Source organism: Cucurbita maxima, unplaced genomic scaffold (assembly GCF_002738345.1).
Source record: "Cucurbita maxima cultivar Rimu unplaced genomic scaffold, Cmax_1.0 Cma_Scf00015, whole genome shotgun sequence".
NCBI classification, from domain to species: domain Eukaryota; kingdom Viridiplantae; phylum Streptophyta; class Magnoliopsida; order Cucurbitales; family Cucurbitaceae; genus Cucurbita; species Cucurbita maxima.
Window position 1 is genome coordinate 4280545 of NW_019272031.1, and position 26606 is coordinate 4307150.

Below are 26606 nucleotides of genomic sequence, written 5' to 3' on the forward strand. Positions count from 1 at the left end.
ACCATAAGTAACCAGTAGAAATTGTGGATATCTACTAGTGGACTTGAGTTGTTACAACAGCCCACTAGACATAGTATCCCTATTAAAACCGGTGACAACCATAAGTAACCAGTAGAAACTGTGGATATCTACTAGTGGACTTGAGTTGTTTAAAACCGGTGACAACCATAAGTAACCAGTAGAAACTGTGGATATCTACTAGTGGACTTGAGTTGTTACAACAGCCCACTAGACATAGTATCCCTATTAAAACCGGTGACAACCATAAGTAACCAGTAGAAACTGTGGATATCCACTAGACATAGTATCCCTATTAAAACCGGTGACAACCATAAGTAACCAGTAGAAACTGTGGATATTTACTAGTAAATTTGAGTTGTTACAACAGCCACCAAACATAGAATCCCTATTAAAATCTGTGACAACTATAAGTAACCAGAAGAAACGGTAGATATCTGACAACCATAACTAACCAGTAAAAATTGTAGATATCTACTAGTGGACTTGAATTGTTACACCAGTTCAACCAGCATAGAATTCCTATTTAAATTGGAGAGAGGAGTTAAACTGGGATTACATGTAGCAGCCTTCTAATTTTTTACTTAAAAAAATCTAGAAATTAATACCAAAAATCAGCCTTTTTATGCAAAGTTTAAAATAAAAAATATAAAATCAACACAAATAAAGTATTTAAATTTTCACCTCTTATAAAATTCCAGTAATTATACTCCATCTTCTTCATGTTCTGTTGCGCAAATTCTTGATCGTGATCGCGAAGGTTTCCACACATGGCGGACTGAGAGACGATCATTTTGAAAAACACTTTGAAGCTTCAAATTTTGAAAACGTTCACTCTCTCAGGAAACCAAGTTCCAAGCAATATCGAAGAAACAAATCATTTTGATCTCATTTCTCTGATACAATCCAAGTTCAATTGATATCGATCAAATCCAAGAAGATTTCAGACGAATTCCGGCCTCCATTGATTGTTCGAGCTGCTCGGAATCGGCAATCCACTCTTCTTCGACCATTGCCAAATCTTCGACACCGAGAAACTTTCCCCGTTACTTCTCCCACTGATTTTCTTACCTTCAACCTCTCCGTTTCCCTGGAAGATTGCAGGGTTTAATTTCTCCTTCATCACCTGTAAATCTGAATCTCCAACGACGTATTGGTAAGTCCCCATTGAATAACATCTTCTCGCGTTTAGGTGATTTTGGTTGCTGCTTTCTCCTTCCTCTTCTGTTTGTTCTTCGTGTTCTTGTTCTTCTTCGCTGTTTATTTTTTTGAATTTTCCGAGTCTCACTGAGAAAACTCTCATTTCCCTTGAAGATTCATCGATTGTTGTTGTTACTCGTTTCTGATGATTTCCAGAAAGGGGATTTTCTGGTTGCCTGTGAGAACCGTTTCCGCGCCCTAAAATCTCGTCCAAATTAGGGTTTTCGAGAGGAAAATTAGAGCTCAAAAGAGAGGCTCTGCAGAGAGGGCAAGTGGAGTTCGATAGCAGCCATGTATCTATGCAATTGATATGAAAAGCATGGCTGCAGATGGGAAGCGATCTCAGCCTGTCGTGATAGGAAAACTCGTTGAGACAAACGGCGCAATCGAACGGCTCTTTCAAATCCACAATATCTCTGTACAAGAACACTGGCAAAGCGTCGATGAAGGATTGATCGAGGCCTGAATCGTGAAGGCGAAAGAGCTGCTGGAGCTGTCTTTGGAGTGTGTGAGAGCCAGGCCTTTCTGTGTATCGATTGGAGTGATGGTAGATTGACGGGGAAGATCTTTTCAGCAGAAATCGAACGAGCAAATGGAGTAAACCAGAGATGAAGAAGATGACTGCTAGAATTACTATAACTAGAAGAAGAATTGGGCTGATGCGGCTGAAAGAAGAAGAAGAAGAAGAAGAAGAAGAAGAAGAAGAAGACGATGGTACAGAATCATTCGATATTGGATCAGTGCCAACATCAAAAGGTGAAAGAGGAGATGGGTATATCAGATTACCATCTTTTTGCATCATTTCATTTGAAAATCTTGACATCTCAGGAGATATAATACTCAATAACATTCCCTTTTCTTTGTTCCAGGTAATGGATGATGAACTTTCTGCTTTTTGATCGAAAAAAAGCTGAAAGAGATAGAGAAAGATGATATAATCTTATGCTGAAGAAGGTTGCATTGTACCTAACCTACCATTTGGTGCAGAAAATGAAGGAAGCCATTAAAAGACTAAGGTATTCTTTGGCTGGTGAAGATGGGTCTGCAGATTTCCATTGTTTATGCGCCACAGAACAAGAGGAAGAGGGTTGGGATTTGATTGGCTTTGTTTTAGTGTGAAAGCCAAGGTGGGTAAGGCTGAGATTGGCCATCAAAGTGGCAGTTGAGCCCTACAGTGATTGAAGAGACTAGAGGAATTTCATACATTTCAACAAAACAACTCCCAAATTTGAAGGCCCATTTTCTACCAAACTATTACAAGGTACACTTTCTTTCACCTGCTCTCAACAAAAACATGATATTTGGGAGTCTTTTTCTTTACCCTGTTTCCTTGAATGTCAAAGATTTTGGTTAGGAAATTGCTGAAAAAGGTATGGATGTGTGAAGAAAATGTGATGTGTGTGAGTTTAGAGGAGGTCCACCATTAATATAGCAACTCGATTACCCACAGGAGCCTGTTTTCTCTTTATTTATCAGCCTTCAATGATGAGTTTTCCCTGTCTAATAGCCTGCTAACCACAGCATTCTTTCCACTAATGGTGGCGACATCATTAACTTAGAAGATGAATCTAAAGTTACTTTGATTTCCATGTGATATGAGACAGTGAAAAACTAACAAAGACATGGTCCTAAAGGGATAATTAGGAATGAATAGGTTCAAAGAGGAGAGTGACCAGACCACAGAAAGATAAATGTGGGCAGAACAGAGATCTGAAAGTATCGTATAGAACAGAAGAATTTTGCTTGATTTGTCACTAAAACTCAACCAATATGACAAAGGAATAAAATGAAGGGCTTAGAGAAATGGGTGATATGTGGGGTCTTCGCTGCCTTTTCCTTGCACGCATGGCCTTCAAAATATCCTCTTTGATTATGACCATTCATACACCCATCACCATGCGCCTTCTGTAACATAACACCCTTGGAGAATATTTTGGATATATAAACAAAAAACATCTCGATAGTAAACCGCCCTCGGGTTGACTTAGTAGTTAACTGGAACCATGTAAATAACAGAGAGCTTAAAGGGAATGGGTTCAAGCCATAGTCACCTCGGGTTGACTTGGTAGTTAACGGGGACCATGTAAATAACAGAGAGCTTAAAGGGAATGAGTTCAAGCCATAGACACTCGTAGATATACTGATGTAAAATCTTTTGGTAGAATTCTAAAGTGAAATTATGTGTACTTAAAGTTAAAGCGAACGAATCATGTTATAGAACAAAAGACCCATTCGATAAATTATTGACATGTATATGTATACTAGAGAGAAAGGGTGTAGCTTAGTTGAAAAGGGTTTTATTTGTTTCTTGGGATTCTTAAATATGTTCGCCCCACATTTGTCTGAACTTTTGGCTTTTATGTGGACTTGATGGTAGAAATCTTGTGAGAATTAAGAGGTCAAACTTCTTTATTTCAAAGAAATAATTATTTCTTTTGTGCTTCTTTGGAGAAGAAAAGATCATTGTGCTGTAGAAATATAATGATTTGGACGTGACCTTGATGCCTTGCAATCTGGTCTTTTTGGTGCTCATACCTTTTCTCTTTTTTCGAAACTTTTTGGTGTTCATGCTTCTTTTTCTAATGAATATGATCTATATTAAATATTGTATCTTGGTGTTCATGCTGTTCTGTAATCAAATCCATCCACATTGTGAGATCTCACATCGGTTGGGGAGGAGAACGAAATATTCTTTATAAAGATGTGAAAACATTTCCCTTGCAGATGCATTTTAAAAACTTTTAGGGGAAACTCGAATGGAAAAACCCAAAAAGGACAATATTTGCTAGCGATGGGCTTGGGCCGTTACAAATGATATCAGAACCAGACACTGGGCAACGTGTTAGCGAGGAGGCTGAGCTCCGAAAGGGGGTGGTTTGGGAGATCCCACATTGATTGGAGAAGGGAATGAGTACTAGCGAGGACGCTGGATCCCAAAGGGGGATGGATTGTGAGATCCCACGTCGGTTAGGAAGGAGAACGAAATATTCTTTTCAAGGGTGTGGAAAACTCTCCCTAGTAGACACGTTTTAAAAACCTTGAGGGAAAGCTCGAAAGCAAAAGTTCAAAGAGGATAATATCTGCTCGTGGTGGACTTAGGCTATTACACAAACTATTACCGATAAATGTAAATATTTGATGTAAATTTCTCTCTCACATGCTATCTCCCTCTTTACAAGCTACCTTAACAAATAGCTCTTCCAAGATGCACCATGCTAACGCTTGTGCTTTTTCGTGTCACAGGGAACAATGGAGCGTAATAGAAATCAATCATTTTTCAGGTAGCCCAACCTACCCCCATTCTCATTAAAACTCATTTCCTAACCAACTCCCGGATGTGTAGTGATGCCACAGCAAGGAAGGCAACCTTTACAACATGAAGCCATGGCAAAAGCGACCACGACATGGCAACGGCCCCCAACAGGTCACTGGAAGCTAAATATTGACGCTTCATGGATAGCGAAACAGGTCGAGGGACCTAGGATTGTTTCAAAAGTCGAACAAAAGGAAACCTGTAGCACTTGGAAGATCAAAGTTATGGATTTGGCTGCAATTCTTGAAGGGCTTAAGATTCTTGTACCAACCGACCATTGCCCTGTTCTTGTTGAATTAGACTCCATTCACTCTTCGTACCCTCCCTCTGAAATGAGTGCTTCGTGGATCACTTCCACTGTCCATTCCTCCCTCACCACCAATTGAACCTACGTAGCTATATCGATATCCAACCCTTTGCTCTAAACCACTTTCCCCACTAGAAGTTCGAGAAGAATCTCGCCAAAAGTCATGGAGGTCGAGCTTGAATACACGTTCCTCCATGGAGTGGCAAATAATGGGCAATCATTTTTGACCATATATAAGTGGCATGGTCATGCTTGTCCAGAGCGGGTTGCCCCTACATGTATATCCATTCTAAACCGTTTACCTTATTTTTATTGTATGTATTATATTCTAGCTGAGTTATTTACCTTTCTTGTAATTTTGTTGGTATATGACTCCTTGACACTTTTAACGTTTACACCTACCAAAGTTAATTTAAGATTAAAATTAATTGTCAAATCTTCCTACTTGAGTTATATATTACTTGTGACGTTTCTCTTACTACTTACTAGCATATAACGTTTACTTCTAAAAAAATGTTTTCCAAAACACTCTCTAACCTTGTTTTCTAAGAATAAGGTAAGGACTATGAGATAAGTCATTTGTGCCACCAAGAATTCAAGCCTGAGTTCTCCAACTTGCTTAATTTGCTTAAGAGTTAGAGTAACTACGATGTCAATTGGTATCATAGTCAAATAAGCATCTAGAAATGAAATTAGTAAACATGTCCATGATTCAAGTCCCATGCTGACTAACAAATCGACAACGGATCGACAACGAAGAGTAGATGATCTATTTACAAGTTCCTAATAGTGTTCATTATTTGGGACCTCATGTACAAAAGATTGCTACCAAAGTCGATATACCCTTGAACTTTCAAAAGTTTTAATATCAATAGTACACGTAAATAAAACTAAAACTAAAAAATAAAAAATAAAAATACTCGTTCGAACCAAAAAAAACTAAACCTTTTCTTCAAAATTTATATAAAAGAAAAGCAAAGTAGAGCCATGAAACATTTCAACAACAGCTATGTGTACTTCCACTTACCACAAAACATGAAAAGCATTCATAATTTTACATCCTAATTGTGACATACCAACACCAACCAACAACATTGTTTCATTACAAACAACAAGCCATGTGGATGGAACAGTTCAATTCCATGTCTTTTTGTGCAAGTGAGGCATAGATAATGTGAATCTAGTACGGCCCTTACAGATCAACATGACCAGCAATATCATTATCATTCTCACTCGAATCACTTTCCTCATCACTTACTTCCTCTTCACTCTCATCTTCCGCGCTCGCATTCACCACATTTTCCCTTTTCGCGTAGCGTTCACAGTACTCTGTCGTACCAAACAAACAACACACGTAAAAGTAGAGACACTATTATGCAAAACTCGAGATCACATTGTAGAGAATTTACAGTTTTAGGACTAAAACAATGCAAATCTATAGGTTCCGAACAAATATTGTACACGGGGAGTCGATACCCCTAATGGAGGAGTCATGCCAAACAAACAACCCACGTAAAAGTAGAGACACTATTATGCAAAACCCAAGATCACACTGTATAGAATTTACAGTTTCAGGACTAAAACGACGCAAATCTATAGGTCCCGAACCAATATTGTATATGGGGAGTTGATACCCCTAATGGAGGAGCTACATATTCAACAATACCAAGTATACACATACCAAAAGAAGCAACGTTCATTTACGAACACGATATGATACTATCATGACACAACATTCGTTCTATACTTCGCAAAAGAAATTCATACCTTTGACCTTTTTATCGTACTGGTTCCTGTCTTTTAACATTAAAGACGCTGCGTCACCATTAAGCGGGTCTGAAGGATTGGGATAGAGCAAAAGCTGTGGAAGGAAAACTTCAAAAACATTCAATAGGTCTGAAAAATGGAAGTATACAACAGAAAAGAAGTAAAAAAAAAAAAAAAAAAAACATGTCAGTCAGCATTCATGTCAGATTTTGAGCTAGAAAATAAGTAGAATGGCAATTGTTCTAAAGTTACCAAACATTGGACTCCAAGTTTGGTTAATCACATCCAAGCACACAGAACCAGATCTGCAAGTACAGTGACAACATGAGAATCTTAAAGATATTGAGAGCCATAATATGTGAGGTCTAGTTTGCTCACAGTTCATCGACGTTTGGATGATATATCTTGTTCACGAACCCAATAGACGGGGACTTGTATGGATACGCATCGGGGAGTTCGACGTGGATCTTCCAAACTCCGCCTTCATACAAGCCTGTCATTGTTGCAGGCAAGTTCGAGTGATGATAATAAACTTCCAAGAAGGTTTGAAGCATATAAAATGAACATGGGTAAGTAAATATATGAGAAGTTCATAATATTTCGAAACTTGTGGGTGTTATGAAGCATATGTAACGTTCAAGGATGATCGCGCTATCTATCTGTACAAAAGCATTCTACACGAGCCTAACTTAAGAGTCAAAACGGTGTGTCACCATAATGTCAAATATTTCGAAACTTGTGGGCGTTATGAAGAAGCGTATGTAAAGTTCGATGATGATCATGCTATCTAACTGTACAAAAGCGTTCTACACGAGATGAACTTAAGAGTCGAAACGGTACCAAAAGCATTAGGAAGTGGCACCACTAATTAAGGGGAAAACTCAGCCATCCAACCATATGCATAAGCATAGAAATACATAGAAATAGAAGCAAAAGCATGAGAATGGGGAATACTTTCTTTTGGACCGTTGAATTCGACGTTAAATTCACCGAGCCCGTCGTCTACCATCTCCACTTTGTAATCACTCATCATCCTGGATTCAGCATTGTTCAACTAAGCATATTAGAATTGAAACAAGGAAATACAGCGGATTACCACAAAATTTCTCCCATTAATCAAATAAACTCACGAACTTCGTAAATGATTCGTCATGCATGTTGAAAGATCAGTTACTACTCAAATTTATGCTAAAATAAGTTCCCTAGGGACCTCTTTCTTCATAATGGTAGGCTTGAGAGCCATAAGCAAGTAAATCATTTCATAACTTCTCATACCATTCATGAAGGGCAAATGCTTATCAGTTAAGGGAAGAAATAAAAAACTTCGGCATTAGCACCAACACGACAAACGTTCAAGTTTCAAGGTCATAGAACTTTAACAAAACTTAGATTTTCCCCCATTGATTCTTATCGAACAGCTGCATACCCAAAAAATCTTGGATTCCAGAATAGTTTCTTGGTTCAAGCCCACCGCTAGCAAATATTGTCCTCTTTGGAATTTCCCTTTGGGGCTTCCCCTCAAGGTTTCTAAAACGCGTCTACTAGGGAGAGGTTTCCACACCCTTATAAGGCTGTTATGTATCGTCGTTAGCCTCACAGTTAGACCTGTAACAACCCAAGCTCACCACTAACAAATATTGTCCTCTTTGGGCTTCCCTTCAAGGTTTTTAAAACGCGTCTGCTAGGGAGAGGTTTCCACACTCTTGTAAATAATGTTTCATTTCGTTCTCCTCCCCAACCGACGTGGGATCTCCAAGCTTTATAGTTTTTCCTTAGTTTCTTGTAGTGATTATCAAGAACTAGAGAACAATTAGAACAGCAAGAACACAGAAACTAATGAGAAAACTTTACTTGTGAAGCATCATGAATAATCAACTCACAGTTTCATGACATCCATGTCTCTCCGCTTGTTTGGAGAAGACATTTTGAATAGCAACACCTCAAAAATCCCACAAGAATGCCTGCCAAGAATTGCTCAATAGCATCATATTCTCTCACTAACATGATAAACACAAGAATTCCAGAGATCTAACATGATAAACAAAAAAAACATGATGATCAAAGGGCTGAATCATGCACCTAGAGTTGCCAAATTCATCCACAAATCTTTTCTTAGATACCCTTTTCCATTAAGATCTCAAAAACACAAGCAGATCAGAATTCAATCTTCAACATCTTATACAGAGAAGATAATATTTAGATGACTCCAATGCCTAAGCAATAGCAGATTCAAAGGTATAGTTCATCATCCAAAATAAAGTTCATAAACAAACAGCCCCTTGTTTAACTTATTAGACAAGGAGAAAAGGACAACATCGACGACAATAATAAATAAAGAAACAACCCTTTTTCCTCCTCCCAAACTCAACCAAACCGAAGCATTACAGTATACACCCGACCAACAAGAACAAAACAATTTTATACAGACAACCCAGAATGTAAGAACCTGGGAAATGGCTAAAAACATGTCTTGTTCGAAGATCCATGTCTAACCCACTTGAGCTCTAAGAGAAAAAAGAAAAGGGTTGGGTCGATTCTTACAAGGGGAGTCTCCAATGGCGAGAAAATCCCAGATGAAGGACGAAAGGTGAGAAGAGAAGGGAAAAACTCTGGAATGGGAACAGAGAAGAATAATAAATTTTTGAGTGAGGACGCGTAGATCAGAGGCGAATTTGTATACGAAAAGTGCAATGAAATTTTGGTTTTGGAAATTAATTGAATTTTTTGTTCTTGAAAATTTAAATTTATTTATGCATTAAAGTTGGTGTCAATTAATGTCAATTCCATTGAAAAGGAAAACGAGTTGGCAATGAAGAAGTAGACTTTTACTTTCTCTATGCAAAGATTCCACTAACCCATTCTTTGAATCAAGATCAACAAGGTTGGAGAAACTATTTTAAATTATGTGATTTCAAATTTGAGAAATTAGTTACAATTTTGTCACTTGTTTGTAATGAAAAACATATGTAATATATATAAACACCAAACAAGTCTTATCTATTTTCGTCCCGGTCTCCTATAATTTTTATTTATTTTTGAGATGTCGAGATAGAGAATTTTTTAGATTAGAATTCTTGTGATAATTTTTTTTTCTTCATATTTTAATATATTTTTAAAATATAAATCTTTCAAATACCTCGTTTATAATAAATTCAATAATATTTTATTAGAAAAAATTCAATAATATTTTATTAGAAAAAATATAATATCATATTTAATATATTTATCAATTTCTCTCTATTTTCATTTAAATGGAGATTCTTCGCTCTTTTGAAGGTGGGTCCCATTAAGTTAAATGTATATATGATCAATAGATTAGAAATTTGAATTATATTTTTCATAGATGTTTCAAAACTTTTCTAATTTTTTTAATAATTTAACCGAAATAAAAATAAGACAAACTTAGGTGTAAATAGCTCAATTGACATAGTATATATACTTTCTGGTTGAAAGTTAAAAAGTTTAAATTCTTATCCCATGTAATGTTAAAAAAAAAACAATAAATTTAGAGGGATTTATGTCTATTCCAAGCCTTTAAATCTATCTATACAAATTATTTTTAGTTTACAAAAATAAAAACGAAAACAAAAACAAAACAGAAAACCGAGCCTAAAAACATTGTCCATAGTAGAGGTTGCTGTGTGGAGATCGTTGTGCCAATGAAGATTGCTTCCTGTGATTGGAAAATCCAAAACAAAAAATAGCAAGCACTCTAAGAGGTTCGAGAGAGAGCTTTGCTATTTCTCGAGTTTAATAGTAACTATTGACTAAGAGTTTCAAAAGCCAGACTCTTCTACCGAACGAGCTATAACAAATAGCAAACCGAAGCGCATATGATTGGCTAGGATAGTCGGGATAGAAAATGTGTCAATGTGAACAGGATATGCAGGAAACAAAATCAAAGAAAAATACACACATTTCTATAGAACTACATAGAAGAGATGAGAAGAAGATGGAAAATTCATATTCACAAGACAAATTGTTAAGCTCCGTCCTGCAATTTGAGAATGGTTTCAAGAGCACAAACTTTCAACCTCAAGTACAATATATACCTAGCTGTCTTGGCAAAGAGATGTTCCCGCTGCAGCCCTCGACCACCGGCCACCACCCACCGGAGCTTCTGCACTTTCCAGCGAATCTCTCGTGCTTCTCTCCTCTTCCTCTTCAACCTAGAAGGAGCCACATTATCATAGAAAGAAGAGCTGGAATTAGCCACCAAATCCGGAGAAGCCATTAGACGAAACCCAATACAAAAGGCAATGAAAGGAGTAGAAAGGAAGAAGGGCAAATGGAAATGGGTTTGAGTTTTGAATATACAAGAACAAGGGAAGTTCAGTTGGGTTAGTGGGGTTTTGAGTTTTGTGGAGAAATGGAGCTTTGGCCTTTCAGGTGGGGAATTGTAGTTCCATGTGGGCAAATGCACGTGTCAGACAGCGGTTGAGTGCAAAATCATGGCCACTAGTTTCTTTGCCAGAAATTGACAGACAACTGCCACTGCACCTCCCAGAATTCCAACAGCTGTCCTTCTGTTCCCGAGCTGGTTTATTTGGCCGGTACACGCCGGCCGTCGGGAGTACTAACATCCCCCACAACCTGTGGCTTGTCCAACAATTTCTTGAAGGGAAGGGAAGTGGAACTCTATTCTGTACAACGTTTGAAAGGAGAACGAATCATTCCTTATAAATGTATGGAAACCTCTCCCTAGGAGATGGATTGTGAGATCCCACATCGGTTGGAGAAGAGAACGAAACATTTCTTGTAAGGGTGTGGAAACTTCTCCCTAGGAGGTGAATTGTGAGATCTCACATCGATTGGAGGGGGGAACAAAGCATTTTTTATAAAAGTGAGGTTAAGGGGGTGGATTATGAGATCCTACATTGGTTGGAGACAGGAACGAAACATTCCTTATAAAGGTGTGGAAACCTCTCCCTAGGAGGTGGATTATGAGATTTCACATTAGTTGGAGAATGGAACGAAGCATTCCCTATAAGGGTGTGGAACCCTCTCCCTATGGGGTGGATAGTCAGATCCCACGTTGGTTGGAGAGGGGAACAAAGCATTCCTTATAAGGGTATGGAAACCTCTCTCTAGCAGAAGCGTTCAACCTTGAGAAAAGACCTAAAAGAAAAAGCACAAAGAGGACAACATCTACTAGCAATGAACTTGAACATGAGTCGTTACAATTTGGGTTATACATGAAAGAATGTACGATAACCGAATGAATCAATTCAAAACAATGCAAAATTTCTAACAATAATACTTCTTTTCAGCATTCATTCCCTTCCTAAATTTCCAAACCACTAAAATCAGCAAGGCAAATGAACATAGATATAAACAAACATTATGGGAAAGCAACAGAAGGGACGGATCTAAAGTATTTCCAACTTTCAGATTACAGTAAAAAAAACAAGGGTTCCAGAGAACATACCATAATGAGTTGACTGATCGAGAGAAAAATTTCATTCCATGATGAGAGCAACTAGAGAAACATACAAAGCTGTTCAATGGACTAGCAGATGAGAAGATGTGGAGCTGAATTATTTAGAACCAGGTGGAAGCTAACATTAATGACAAGTTGAAAAGATTGGAGGAGAAACAGGGTTCTATCTCATAATGAGTCAATCCCATTTGTTCAATCCAAAGAAGATGCAGTGATAGACCATGAGTCGAAACCTCTTAATAAAGTATAACTGTTGGTCTTGACATAAAAATGAGATATAGCAAATGCATATCTACAGCCACAACGTCAATGCTGCCAGATAGATACCATGTGGAATTGACTGAGAACGGAAGGAAGGAAGTGAAACATCCACATATGTAGTGTATAACTTGTGTTTCCCATTCCTTTTGAACAAGAATGAAAGTTTTCAATGAGAAGACACAAATGCTAAAGAGAAAAAGACACTACAAGGAAATGAAAAAGAACAAAACGGATAACAAAAAAGAACATAAACACACCCCAATATTGAACTAAGAAACTGAATAGAACAAGTTTGCAGAGATCTTGAGGCTCGAATCAATCTTGAAACTCAAAACCACAAATAAGAGAGAACAAAACAAAAGAAAATGCTTGCAAAGAAAGAAGCCCTCAATGCCATACACGAAAGAAAGCCCTCTAAAAAGGGCACGGAAGACAAAAAGGAAATCCTCCAAAACACTAGGGAAGCTCAAAAGACTTACTTATCCAAAAACAGGGAGATCGACAACAAAACAAGCTAAAAAGTAACTATATGAAGCTTTAGCCACAAAAAAAGACCATTTGTAGTAGAAGCCGAGCAATTAACCTCGAAGGAAAGGCAGTTAGAAGCTTGAAAGAAGAGAATGAAGCAACATTAAAGAAGCAGAACTCCAAAAACCTCATACAATCCAAGTAGACCGCGGTTTAAGTAAACCCCCAAGTAAATCACGGCTTAACTAAACCCCTACATGGTTTCCTTTTATATCAATGGAGTAATTTCACGCACCTTGAAACCACAAGCTTTAAAAAAGAGAAGCAAATTTTCAGGGTACTGATGATGGAGGGAGATGAGGCGTTCCCTTGACACAATCCTAAAATAACGAACCAAAAGCTACAAAATAAGAGTCTTCAATAACAACATCATGCATGTTAGGATCCAAAGGCTCTAAAACTAAATCCACAATAAAGATGCTAATAACAATCCAACATCAAAATCGTTACCATGTGAGGGAGAATAACTGCAAGAAATCGTAGCGTCTTTTGTCGAGTGAATAACTCCATTGATTAAATCGAAATTTGGATCAGATGGGGCAAGGACAACTTGGCTTAAAGGCTTGGGGGATAAGGGATGAGGAAGGTCAGATGTTGATAGCGCCACTTTCTTTTCGAAAGGGACTAAGAGTCTTGAACAACTTTCTTCAAATAGCAATGTTTATACGCTCAACATAAAGGAGAGAAGAAGAAAATTAGAATAAGTGAGCCCCTCCATCAGATCTCATCCCTCTTGTGTAGACAACAGAAGCATATATATAAAATAGGGACGCTCATCAAAATTAGATGAAGATATTGTGAATATACCCAATGATTTTCTCTTATAATTTCAATATTCCAACATAACACCAAGATTTATATCTTTGAAGGCAACTCATCTATGCCCTAGGAATGAATACATAACATAAATATTGTCATCAAATCACCGAATGACCTGTTGTTATACTTGAAGAAAGATTGAAAGACAACAATCTTTCAACGTTACCGAAATCTCTCGACGTAAAACAAGATCCTGAAAAGAAAATCATAAAAAGCAGAACATTGACATATTAACTCGGCCGCCAGGGATTCTCGCCGTAGTAGAAAGCGGTGCCAACCATCAGTGCTACTGTAGCGCCTTGGACAACCACACGAGCTCTCATTAGCATCTGCCCCAATTGAGAGTTTCCTTGTCTAAAGCTGATTAATCCAGCAGTGAGAACTCCAGCAGTCACAAGTGCACCTGAATATTAAACTCTATCAAACAGAAACCAAAAGAGGAAAACTCATAGCACGGCAGCACCATTGCCACCCAGAAAAAAAAAAAAATATATATATATATATATATATAGCTATATAGCCTAGAATTAACAACCATTGACTCTCATAAGCAGTTTCACTCATGTGACAGCACGGAATGAAACTCTTTGGGTGCTAGGAAAACCTCCCCCCTCCTAAAATCTGCTTAAAATCTCCATGCTTGTAGATCCATAATTGGGGGAAAAAAAGCTTAATTCTCCAATAACTCCGGCTTCAAATTTTCGTATTGTTAAATTGATTTTCGCTAGTTCAACAACATGAAGGCCTGTGAGTACAACAGTAACCAATAGATATTCACAAAGTATCTGTACTTATAGTCCCCCATTTCAAAGAACATGCTGGGCAACAATTTCGAAAATTCTGAAATACCCAGAATTCAGCACGTCCAATACAACCCTATAACATAATCCACCGGCGGAAAAGAGTATCCTAAGAAATTGAAGAAGTAACAATACTAAGGAGGAAGAAATTGGGAAGATTACCGACGGGGACCAAAGGGTTCCTGGCGCGCTTCTTCTCTACGAAGAATTCGTCCAAATTGGATTCGCCGGAGCTCATATCTGTGAATTGCGATGGCGTTTCTAATTGAACGACGTGGGAAGAGAGAAGAATCTGAATCAAAAACAATAAACGCAGGATTAAAAGCCACCGACTCAGGAAGAATTGGTTTGGAAAGAAAAAGAGGTAGACGCCGTGGCCTTTGTCTTCCTCCTCTCGTACAAGTTCGGCAAGTTCGGCCGGGTGTGGATGTAAATGGGGCACGAATTAGCGGGTCGGGGGCCATTCAACTATTTATTTTTTATAGTGAAAAAATTTATGAAAAAATTTATAGGAAGAAAAATCAATTTTTACTGCTCATTTTGACCCTATTCAATTTTCAACACTAATTTTAACCAAAAAAGAAAAAAATAAAAATAAAAAATTTGTCAAAAGTTAAAAAAAGAAAAAAAAAAACCAATAAAATATTAACTTATATTATTTTTCTTTAAAATTAATTTTATACTATGCATATATATATATATATGATAATATTTTTTAATGACATACGAATTAAAACTTATAGGATTCAACAGAGTAAAAATTGATATAGATCAGTAAAATATATGAAGAAACCACATTTATTGTGCAAAAAAATAATTTTTGAATTTTTATTTTTTATAAATAAAATAGGTTAAGAATTCAAAAAATATCATTTTTACTATTTTATTTTATTTTATTTTAATTAGAGTCCAATATTATAAACCTTCAAATAATAAAAATTATTGATAAACAATCCTTCCATAAATTAATCAGAACACCATCCCATCAGTTTACCATTGCGCAACCAAAGTCTAGCCCCAGCTCCAGTCCCGGCCGAAAGTCTCTTTGTCTAATAATACCTTTTTTCGTTAGGCAGAATATTTCAAGGGCGGGTTGGGCAATCCATTTTTGGCATTGGAGAGGTCCTTAACAACTAAATACGAACGTGCCTTTATTTTTCAATAAAGAATCATTCAAAGATATAGAAATCAATCTTGTAGTAATTCCCTCTCAAAAAAACAAGCAAAGGAGAAATGTGCATTCCCTCATAATGTCATTTCACATTAGCCCGACTTGAATCATGGAAGGAATTTAGATAACAACTAACTGAGTTCTAGTTCTAACACCAATGCTTGCTAAGAAACAAGATTCCCATATCCTGGTTCTAGTTCTCACACAAACCCCTTAATCCGGATTGACATTCCAAAGCTTTTATCGCATAAGATAATTCACTCCCGACCAACAATCGTCAACAGTTACTCGAGAAACCACACGACACTGTCAGAGACTTGGAGACTATTGGCTGATTTTCGATGCATTACCAATGGTAAGAGTTTCAATAGTATAGTGATTTGATGAACTGATAAAGCTATCAAATTCGCCTAACTTGCTACTAATATCATTTTAATCAAAACTTCCAAGAGCTGAGAAGTTGATACAATTCAATTCTAACACCTGATTCATTCTATCCTACATACTAATCCTTCAGAACATTTACTACCTCCTACCGTTTGCAGTAAACGCAGCGTTGTCGTGAAGAGGGAAAGCATACACATACTACAAATGGAACCCTTCAGAACCTTGACATACTCAGCAGGTTGGAAAACGGAGTACGAAAAATTATGTAATCAAGTGTACCTAATTTTTCAATCTGAAGTTAGGCCTTGAGATCGTTAGACATGGCAGAGGGTATGCAGTGTGTTGCCAGAATATCTAAAGTGGCTGCTTTGGCTGTACTTGTACGGAGGACAACTATCTGGAAGATTGTAGCAAACAAGCAATGAGCCTTAGAGATATCATTAACAAAGAGAGGAAATCATCCTTAATGAAGGAAGGGGAATTAGCACCTGTTGATATTCTAAATCAAACTTCAAAAACTCATCATCGCAACTTTCGACCATGTTAGCCAAGCTCTTGAGGTTCTTCACGGGTTTACCATTGAAAGCAAGAACCTATGACGCACAAAGACGAACAAGCGCAGTTATTACTTACAATTATAATGATATCCTTTCGAAGACTACGGTATAATCCAAACCTGGGTGTTGACGATGTCTTCATATCCAATGTTGATATCAGCCACAAGTACCTGCAAGAAATTTATAAGATAAAAGGAGAAAAGGCTGAGAAGTTAGAAGTCTGAGTAAAATACACATCAATATATTACACCGAAGTGAAGATGAGAGAGTAGAAGAGAGAACCTGAGAAACCACTACTAGCTGCTCATCTGGTGATTGTGGCATTGAATGCAATAGTTTGTCCAAAAGTTTGACTGGAGCTTCATATTCATAATCCTTTCCGTACTACAATTCGGCATTTTCAGAAAGTTCAGTATCATTGTGTACATAAATCTACCATCAAATCAGTAAAAGCTACAAAACACAATTTTTTGCTTAAACGCTCAAGATCATTCCATCAATGTGTACCATAAGAGCAAAAATAAAGTGGCTCCACAACTTGTAAAGCAATGTTCCAAAATGTTCATATCTCAGGTTAAAACAGCGCTTTTCCTTCAACAGAACTAACCACCTCATGCTATAAAGCATCATGTCGTCTATTTTGCCTGTAAAGCGCCCCTTTAACGGAGTAGGGAATTATCTTTTTCCTAAACTTCCAATACTAAACCTCCTTTTTCTATCAACAGGAAAGTAATCTTCCAACTAACTCAATAAAAACCACCAACCAAATTAGTTCCTTTCAAAACAAATCCCCGATAAACCCATCCAGTTTCTTTAAATTCAAGAGAACATACAACACAAGAGTGAATATTTCAATACAGATATCCTAGCTCCTTAACATTTATTGACATTTTTTGTTAATAACACCATCAACACAACTCGAAATTGATAGGAACCATTTGAAACGGAGATTAATAGAAAATATTATTGAACTAATAAAGAAAAATTACGAGTTTAAAGCACTTTGTGAGATCTGGACTCTTATAACACTTCTCTCCAAATTCTGCCTACCACCAAACCTTCCCAACAAAACGCCCTAAATATATCACACTAACCAACTTCTATTGATGAAAGATATGTCCTCTCCTAATAATCCTAATAACATCCCAAATATTTCCCTATAAATATTCCCAACACAAATAATGAATAATAGGGAAAATTCCCACGTGACAGCCTTATAAAAGCTAGAGATTTTCTCTTGCAATGACAATGAGCATTAATTCAGTAAGCAACCAATTTAGCATACACTATATTGAAAACAAAGCCTCTTTGGTTGTTTCTCCCCCATTCATCTATTGTCTAATTATTAATCAAGATGGGATCTAAGATTTCACAGCCTCAAATGAAAGCCGCTTGAGAACCAAAAGGTACACCATTCCACAAGTGAAATGTTCTTTGCATCAATGGAGACTGGAGGGCCGTATAATGCCCTTTGTTTAGGAAGTTCTATTTTATGTTTAGGGTTTAGAGGCAAAGCTAATAGGGAAAAAAAAAACTCAACACATCAAGACATTTAGGGACATTTTGAGGATGCTGTTGCTACAAGTTTCAACATTTCATTTACAGTGCACTCACAATCTAAGAGTAAATTAGTACAAAATAAAGCAGGTACTAAACTGAGCATGGATAGATGAGAGCAATAGCAGTTGCACAGACAATAAGAGTATCATGCCTAACAAAATGATTGCTATAACCGACAAATGAAGAATGCACTTCCTATCATATTAACGTCCATCGTATAAAATCTAGAAAAGGCAGAAGAGAAAGTCATCAAGAAAAATCAGAATTTGAGGAGAGGAAGGGAAGCATTTTGGATTACAAACCTCAGAACGGAGATAAGGAACTGATACAGTGCTAAAGACAAATCCTGCAATAATGTAATAAGAAGGAGCTTTGCCCTCGCTATGGGCAGGAATGAGCCTTCTGTAAGATGAAAGCTGGTAGGTAAAACTGAGTGTCTCAGAGTTGCGCAGAACTTTTATTGTTGCACTATCACCAGTATATTTCTGGGAGACAAGGTAACTGAAACCAATACGCTCACCATGCCGGAAAGGAACTGCAAAATAATAAGAGAGTGGCATATCAAATACACAAGAAGAGTAATCAACAGAATTTCTTTTCCAAAATAAGGTTACAACTTTTATAGACACAAAAGCAACAACCTAAGGGTTAGATTCTGCCATGCACTGCATTAAGTGCAATGCATCAGTGTTTTCTAAAGACACCATGCTTATTGAGTGCTCAATAGTGCCTCTAGACATTAAGTGCAATGCAAGATGCCAAAAGAAAAAACATTAAGGTGAAAAGAATAGAAAACATGTGAGAAGTAATGAATAGTAAAACAAGACATAAAGTAAAATTAAAGAAATGAGATGAGAAATTTTCTATAGAAATAGGCATCTAGTATTTAGAAGAAGATAAGAAAAAGTATGGATAAGAAAGGCTTGAATTTTAAAAATATTGCTACAATGGTAGCCAGCAACTATGCTTTAACCTGGTTCAGCCTTCTACCATAGGAGAGATTTTTCCTCAATTCATTGGTGGTTTACCCTCCTTGAAGTATGTCAAAGTGCTGTAGTCTTGGCAGAATAATAGCTAGAAAGAAACAAAAGATTTTTTGTGGGGAAGGGAGGTGATTTTTTCATATAAATAGGAAGTTTCTATTTCTCTGACTTCCACTGGATGTACTTGGGAATGAACATTGCAATCCATCCCCGTCACATATTGCTAATCAGAAGATACTTTGTAATCCTATTGGTTAGGCTAGACTATGTGAATATACTTTATCTACCTTTTTTTTGCACTTTTGGTAATTCGTTAATAAAAATATAAATTGTTTTTCTAAGAAAAAGAATATTCGTGAGAAGGCCTTTATATGAATATAGGTAAATTTCCCCAATCTTGTCAGTGTTAATGGAAGTAATTGAAAATGTAATAACTATTATTCAAAGTAGAGGCTAAATTAGTCGTTAGATGGTTGCCAGTTCAAGGATCATGTTTTAACATTGTGCAAAAGTAATAAACCATAAATTTACCTGTTCCATCATTTGCAATATCAACCCCATCAAAGCTGAGAATAATATCTGCAGGCTTCAAAACTTTGGATTCTGGGCCAGTGGGATCGATACGCCTAATACGGACACCCTTCTGATCTTGCTTCATACCCATAGCCTTGCGAAGATCAGGATTTTCCATTTTCTGCCACTCAAGACCAAGAATTGGAAACCCTGGAATCCAAGAAATGTTATAGCTTAAATCAAAGAACCAAGTAAATCATAACAAAAGAACCAGTCTGATCTTCATCCCACTCTTAAGTGCCAAATACCTGTATATGCTCCATTCTTCTCATAGTCCTGTATAAAATGCAATATAACTGGTGTTGGTATGACGTAACCTATATTTTCGGCATCTTCATGCTTCAGTGACTGAAATGCAATGCCTACACAGTTGCCTTTGTCATTAAAGGCAGGCCCACCGGAATTACCAGAGTTTATAGCAGCATCTATCTAAAGTACAAAACAATCAAAGTAAAGCATCAGCCATATTGTCCCCATTCCTATAAATCTAAATAGCAGACAATGTGGTCTAGTTTCAAAAGATCAAAACCTGCAGACCCAGAAGCTCAGTAGACCCGTGAACATAAGACAGGATCTCTATTCGCGATACAACCCCACTTGTGACAGAAATTGTATCGCCTCCAATTGGGTAACCAACAACAGTTACAGCATCTTGAAGTGCAGGCAATTCCCCAAATTCTACCGGTGAAACTCCCACCCAAAACTCGTCATCGTCAACAGTAAGCATCGCTGCAACATCATACATCATAATTCTCAATACTTGGAGTTCACGACTAAATAAATTCATGCAAGTAAAGACAAGGAGATAAATGTAGGTTCAAGCCCATAATCACATGGATCTTGATCCACTTACATCATACATCTTGGAGAATTTTAGCAACCCTTGTCATTCTATTTCTTATTAAGCTTTCATATTATCTGTGTATTATTAAGTTTCTTAACAGTATTGAAACATAAATGCACACTGTGAATCTCATCTAAAGTAACCAAGTTTAGTGTCTATAACATATCTTCGTGCATTTCCTAAATCAACATGCATTTCCCCATTTCCTAAGCCTAAAAAATGTATTTCCGTGCACTTAAGCCCATAAAGGCATGACTAGTGTACTCAACTCATAGCAACAATAAATGAATAACCACATTCATGGTAGCGTTCGCACAATTTAGATTTATGAACATAGAAAATTGGTCAAATATAATCCAGTGAAGATTTTACCGTCAAAATCCATTCTAATCATCACGAATTGAATGAAAAACCCCACACACAAGAAAGGGAGGTGGGAGAGGTCAAGGAAAAAGAATATCATTACCGATATCACATTCAGTCCCGATTGCAAGTACGGTAGCCAAATACTTTGTATCGGACCCACGCTTCTTAAGCTTAACCTGGGTATAATGCTCGACAGAATGAGCATTAGTAAGCACCCTCCTTCCACCAATCACAAATCCACTGCTACTGGAGCTATATTGCCTCTTTCTCTGCCAAGGAAGCGAGAAATTCGGCTCCGTATGCACACAAAACACCTTCACAACAGCATCCATCGCCGGCACGACTCTCGCAATACCCGGCCACTCCGGCTGCGCCCGCTCCGCAACGACAGCAGGCGGAAAAACATCGACGGAAGCAGTAAATTCCCCCTTTTCGACTCCACGAGAGCCACGTCTAGTGGGAGACAATTGCGGGAACTTGTCGGGATTCTCCACATGCTTCGAAAGCTTCTTCGGCCTTCCACGGCGGTTCTGGTGGTGTTTGGAAGTGGAAGCTGGGTCCATAAGTTCAACGTTGCTAACTGAAAAAACATCGTCCATAACCATCGCAACACTGGTGGCCGTGGCAGTGGTCGGCGGAGGAAAATCTTGGGCCTCCGGCTTAGCATTTTTAGGCTTTCGGCCTCTTTTACGCTTGTTTTCTCCCATTTCCGACGAATTGAAAAGGAGATTTCAAGGGTTTATCGGACAGAAGAAATGGGTTTTCAATTTTCCAGTGTTCCTCTGAACCCTGAAATTCCGAAGAGGCGAAAGGTAAATCGGAGAGCGCAAAATCGAATGGCGCCTGCGTTTACGACGCCTTTTATATGTTCTTTCCATCTCTTAAATTTATGCATAATTTTTTTTATTTATTATTATTTATTAAAAATCATTTTTTTACTTTAAAGTCCATTTTTAAGCATTTTGGCAAATTTTGGCTTTTTTTATGGCCACTTACATGTAATTCCATGTTTAAAATAATTTTTTAATATTTAAACTAAATAAATTAAATAATATTTCTTGTCTATTTACGGTCCTTAAAAAGGATTCTAAGTCCACGTGTTTAATAATAATAATGATAATAATAAAATTATCGAATCATGCTTGGGTCCACAAAGGTAAAGAATTATGTAACACTAATTATACGTTAAAAATCTAGACGATAAATAGATAACTAATGAATTACGTAGAAATTTACTGTGTGAGATTCCACAACGGTTCAAGAGGGAACGAAACATCCCTTATAAGAGTGTAGAAACCTTTATCTAACATCATACCCGTTTTACAACTGTGGGAGTAACGACAGCGGACAATCTTTGCTAATGATGGGATTTGACTGTTACAAATGGTATTAGAGCCAGACATCGGACGGTGTGTCGACGAGGACACTGGAGCCCAAGAGGGATGGATTGTTACTAGCAATGGTTTTAGGCTGTTACAAATGGTATAAGAGTTCGACAAATGGTAGTGTGTCAGCGAGGATGTTGGGTACCAGGGGGTAAATTGTGAGATTCCATATCAGTTGAATAAGGGAACGAGACATTCCTTATAAAAGGTGTGGAAACCTCACCCTAGAAAACGTGTTTTAAACCTTGAGACTGACGATGATACGTAATGGGCCGACTCGAAAAAATATTATTTTTTTCTTAAGAATGATAAGAAAATGCCAAATTAGCAAGTTTTTCGAGAGCATCTGATCCTAAAGATGATAATGATAGCATACATTATCAAAGAATCTAGCTGAATCGAATCAAGGGTCGTAACATGCCACGCTGTTGAAATAGAAGCCTTGTAAAATTTGGGCCTCTGCTAACAGGCCCAAAAGTTCTTTTGGGCCCAACTACGTCAACTCTATAGTCCAGAGACTAGCCCAATAATATAATGACCATTCAGACAGGCCAGAGGCCCATTCAAAATTAATCCATCAAAATTACAATAAAATCCTCCCATCTAATTTATTTTTGAAATTTTAATAAAATAAATAAATAAATATTTTATTCCTTTTAAGGTTATTAAATTAAAAAAAAGGAAATATGTTTAATATTTTTCTTGCATATCAAAGAATGCAACATATCACGCTATTTATTATTTATTTTTTGGAAGATTATCTCTATAAATCAATACGAGTCATTTCAGTATATTTTGTCTTTATTAACGTTCATTTTTTGAAAATTTCTAGGAAGTCAACTTACATAGAATTGTTTCAAGTAAAACACGTTTAACCATGAAATTCATATGATTAAGCCACCGAAAACGAAGGTGTACATTGTTGGTATATGCAGTAACTTTCAATTATTCTGAACGTTTTTTTAGTCATCCTATTCTTAGAATCGCTCTCATTCGGATGTGGGTTTCAGTTCATTCATGTACCCCTTCTTTTACTCGAGTATCATATGTCCACCGACACCTATGTTGCTAAGAGAGCTACCGCTTTAATACCATATGTAACAACCTATGTCTAAGATTCAAATCAGGATTCATTTTCATTCGTAAGTGGGTTTTAGTTCATTCATGTACCCCTTCTTTTACTCAGGTGTCATATGCCCACCAACATCCACGTTGCTAAGAGAGCTACCGCTTTAATACCATATGTAACAACCTATGTCTAAGATTCAAATCAGGATTCACTTTCATTCGGATGTGGGTTTTAGTTCATTCATGTACCCCTTCTTTTACTCAGGTGTCATATGCCCACCAACATCCACGTTGCTAAGAGAGCTACCGCTTTAATACCATATGTAACAACCTATGTCTAAGATTCAAATCAGGATTCACTTTCATTCGGATGTGGGTTTTAGTTCATTCATGTACCCCTTCTTTTACTCAGGTGTCATATGCCCACCGACATCCACGTTGCTAAGAGAGCTACCGTTCTAATACCATATGTAATAACCTACGACCAAGATTTAGATCAAGATTCGAAATCTGGAGTCACTTTTAGAAGCAAAAGAGTAATTAGCGTAAACATGTTACAAGAGATACAGGGGAATGTCGGGACCATCAAGTGCCAAATTCAGCTTCGACATCCTCGAGTCGCGAGGACTAATTATTAGATTACTAAATACTTGAATAATAGAAAAGAAAGTAAAAAAGACAATGGAGGAAAGAACAGAGAAAGGGCAGCTCAGAAGAGTTTGGATTATACGAAGAACATGAAAAGGCAAACATTCTGTGCAATTTCCAAAAGCAGATTCCTATGTCTTGTAACCAAATTTTGGGTATTTATTTATTGGTCCCTTTTTTATAATACAAACAGTTCCAGCACAAAAATCCAAAGCCAAATTTGGGATTATGTCCTTTGTTAGACCTACAATTGCAAATGCTTTAAACCAACCAAAAAAATTTAAAACCTTTAAATTTGCCTTTATTTGCACTTCATACCCTTAAATTTTGAAAATTTCAGGGACTTGAAATTAAATTATTAAATTTAGTTTCTACAATTACTTCTATTGACTTAATTATAAATTAGTTTTTAGAATTTAGGCTCGGTTTCAATTTAGTCTCGTTAACGATGAAAATATCTATTAAGAAATTATCGGTAAATCGGAGGGTTGATGTGACACAAATTGCATCTTTCTTTTTCAGTGCCTCAATCATAGAAATTTTATATGTTCCTAGGATGCATGTGAGCGAGAATAAAACATATTTGAATAATTATGTCTAGTCAGCTTTGTGGGGATAGTCTTCACTCTTAGAAAGCAAGAAATAAATAACTTGACCATGTCGCAAAAGATGTAAGGGAATGTTAGGGTCATAAGGTGCCGAATCTAGACTTTGAATCCTAATCTTTCTTCCTGCAATTGATGCACTGGAATGATGTGGCCATCTGGGGCCACTAGGTACCAAATCCAGATTCTGAATCCTAATCCATATCTTTCGTATGAGATGTTACACGTATATTCTTATGATGCATGTGAGTGAAGACAAAAGATATTGGAAAGACTCGTGTTGGTCTATAGGGATGATGCAAACAAGTTGGATAGACTGCGTGTGAGTGAAGACAAAACATGCTGGAAAGACTCGATAGACAACATGTAAGTGAAGACAAAACATGCTGGAAAGACTCGATAAACTACATCTAAGTGAAGACAAAACATGCTGGAAAGACTCGTGTTGGTCTATAGGGATGATGCAAACAAGCTGGATAGACTCGTGTTGTTTTGTGGGGAGGATGCAAGGGAATGCTGTGGCCATTAAACGACGGATCTAGATTCTGAATCCTGATCTGAATCTTGGGCATAAGATATAGTCATACTGAGACTAGGACACACGATCAGCCATACTGGGACTAGGACACAAACCGAACTCCCACGAAGACAACCGTGAGAAATCAAGTAAAAATAGTACGAGGGTTTGATAAGATTATGTTCGATACACAATCATTAAACCCCACTTCAGCAAAAAGGGTTAGGGATTTAGGTGAAAAATTATGCAATGATAATCAAGTTTTAATGAGATCTTAATGAAGATTAGTTGGTAATAATAATGTTAAGAACATATAGGAGATTTTAAGGAAGACAGAAAATCAGACAAAGAGTGTTGGTTCAGTGGACATTAGCATCAGAATTTTAATGAATGTTTGTTTGTTGGTTCCCAATGGCTGCTACAACCTGGCAAGGACCCCTTGTTAATGGGTCCCCATTGATCCCATGTCACTGTGACATTGTCTTGGTCCACTGCTAAGAAAGAAAAAGATGGACATGGAGGAGATGTATCAGTCTTCTTCCTTTCACTTTAGTTTCACTTGGGGTGGACAATATTTTAATTTATGCACGCGCTCGGGTTTTGTTTTTGAACTTTTTGTTCCTACCCAAAACGGAGATTTCAAGTTATGAACTTTGAGAAGAGTTAGTGACTCGTTTGGATTATGTTTCTACGAGCTAAAAACATAGACACGATGACAATCTAAGATAAAATGAAGAAACAGTTAAGAATGTCTTTGTTTGGACCGAGAGATTTGAAGTTATGATCTTCGAGGAGAATTAGTATAGTAATTGACTCGTTGAATTGTGTTTAGACCAGCTAAAAACATAGACACGATGACAATCTAAGACAAAATGAAGGGACAGGTAAGAACGTTTTTGTTTGGACCGAGAGATTTGAAATTATGATCTTCGAGACAAATTAGTGTAGTAATTGGCTTGTTGAATTATGTTTAGACCAACTAAAAACATAGACAGAATAGTGACAAAAGATAGTTATTAATCGTATATTTACTTAGCTCAATTATATTAACAGACTTGAATTCTGAGATCTCAAATTGGTTGGAGAGGAAAACGAAACATTTCTTATAAAAGTGTGGAAACCTCTTCCTAACAAACGCGTTTTAAAGCTGTGAAGTTGATGACGATATGTAACAGATCAAAAACAGACAATATCTATTAGCAGTGTAATATAACATTCATCCATGAGTTGGACTCTTATTTTAGTCCACTAATTCACATTTAATTCAACATAAATTAGATAAATTATAAAAAATAAAAAATAAAGATTTTAAATGTCAAATTATTATTATTATTTTAGCATATAGTTTAACCAATTAGAATATATTGATATTTGTGCATAATATTTGGCAGTTACTTAGATATAAGAAAATTGATGACAGTGCATTAATGTTTTTCCATATATGGAATTGGTCAACTACAAAAAAAAAAAAAAAAAAAAAAAAAAAAAA

The 26606-nt window shown here is 36.9% G+C and overlaps 5 protein-coding genes across 9 annotated transcripts; 1 reads left to right on the top strand and 4 right to left on the bottom strand.

Annotated features, from left to right (window-relative positions):
• Nucleotides 1–619: 619 nt before the first annotated feature.
• Nucleotides 620–2350, bottom strand: LOC111490284 (RING-H2 finger protein ATL46-like). Its single transcript, XM_023138861.1, has one exon. The coding sequence runs from the start codon at nucleotides 2066–2068 to the stop codon at nucleotides 962–964; it is 1107 nt and encodes a 368-aa protein (XP_022994629.1). The 5' UTR covers nucleotides 2069–2350; the 3' UTR covers nucleotides 620–961.
• Nucleotides 2351–4211: 1861 nt separating this feature from the next.
• LOC111490320 lies at nucleotides 4212–5269 on the top strand. 2 transcript variants are annotated; one of them, XM_023138910.1, is made up of 3 exons: nucleotides 4212–4345; nucleotides 4462–4499; nucleotides 4562–5269. In XM_023138910.1, coding segments are annotated over exons 1-3 (396 nt in total). In that variant the 5' UTR covers nucleotides 4212–4343; the 3' UTR covers nucleotides 4918–5269. The 2 variants fall into 2 exon arrangements, with proteins under 2 accessions (XP_022994678.1, XP_022994679.1); XM_023138911.1 differs by having other exon boundaries at nucleotides 4221–4358.
• A 564-nt stretch (nucleotides 5270–5833) lies between these two features.
• On the bottom strand, nucleotides 5834–9320 carry LOC111490313 (ubiquitin-conjugating enzyme E2-23 kDa-like). Of its 4 annotated transcripts, none has more exons than XM_023138903.1 (8): nucleotides 9147–9320; nucleotides 8685–8780; nucleotides 8486–8566; nucleotides 7560–7639; nucleotides 6984–7098; nucleotides 6858–6910; nucleotides 6606–6734; nucleotides 5834–6167 (listed from the first exon to the last, which is right to left on the bottom strand). In XM_023138903.1, exons 3-8 carry the CDS (start codon nucleotides 8527–8529, stop codon nucleotides 6031–6033), a joined length of 558 nt encoding a protein of 185 aa, XP_022994671.1. In that variant the 5' UTR covers nucleotides 8530–8566; nucleotides 8685–8780; nucleotides 9147–9320; the 3' UTR covers nucleotides 5834–6030. The 4 variants fall into 4 exon arrangements, with proteins under 4 accessions (XP_022994671.1, XP_022994670.1, XP_022994669.1 ...); XM_023138902.1 differs by having other exon boundaries at nucleotides 8685–8818; XM_023138901.1 differs by lacking the exon at nucleotides 8685–8780 and having other exon boundaries at nucleotides 9147–9319.
• A 4298-nt stretch (nucleotides 9321–13618) lies between these two features.
• On the bottom strand, nucleotides 13619–14895 carry LOC111490327 (RING-H2 finger protein ATL48-like). Its single transcript, XM_023138916.1, has 2 exons — nucleotides 14616–14895; nucleotides 13619–14056 (listed from the first exon to the last, which is right to left on the bottom strand). Exons 1-2 carry the CDS (start codon nucleotides 14689–14691, stop codon nucleotides 13884–13886), a joined length of 249 nt encoding a protein of 82 aa, XP_022994684.1. The 5' UTR covers nucleotides 14692–14895; the 3' UTR covers nucleotides 13619–13883.
• A 1046-nt stretch (nucleotides 14896–15941) lies between these two features.
• On the bottom strand, nucleotides 15942–21749 carry LOC111490262 (protease Do-like 9). The gene is made up of 9 exons (XM_023138827.1): nucleotides 20995–21749; nucleotides 20214–20413; nucleotides 19933–20113; nucleotides 19643–19834; nucleotides 18431–18663; nucleotides 16851–16952; nucleotides 16688–16738; nucleotides 16500–16604; nucleotides 15942–16408 (listed from the first exon to the last, which is right to left on the bottom strand). Exons 1-9 carry the CDS (start codon nucleotides 21599–21601, stop codon nucleotides 16310–16312), a joined length of 1770 nt encoding a protein of 589 aa, XP_022994595.1. The 5' UTR covers nucleotides 21602–21749; the 3' UTR covers nucleotides 15942–16309.
• Between the last annotated feature and the right edge of the window lie 4857 nt (nucleotides 21750–26606).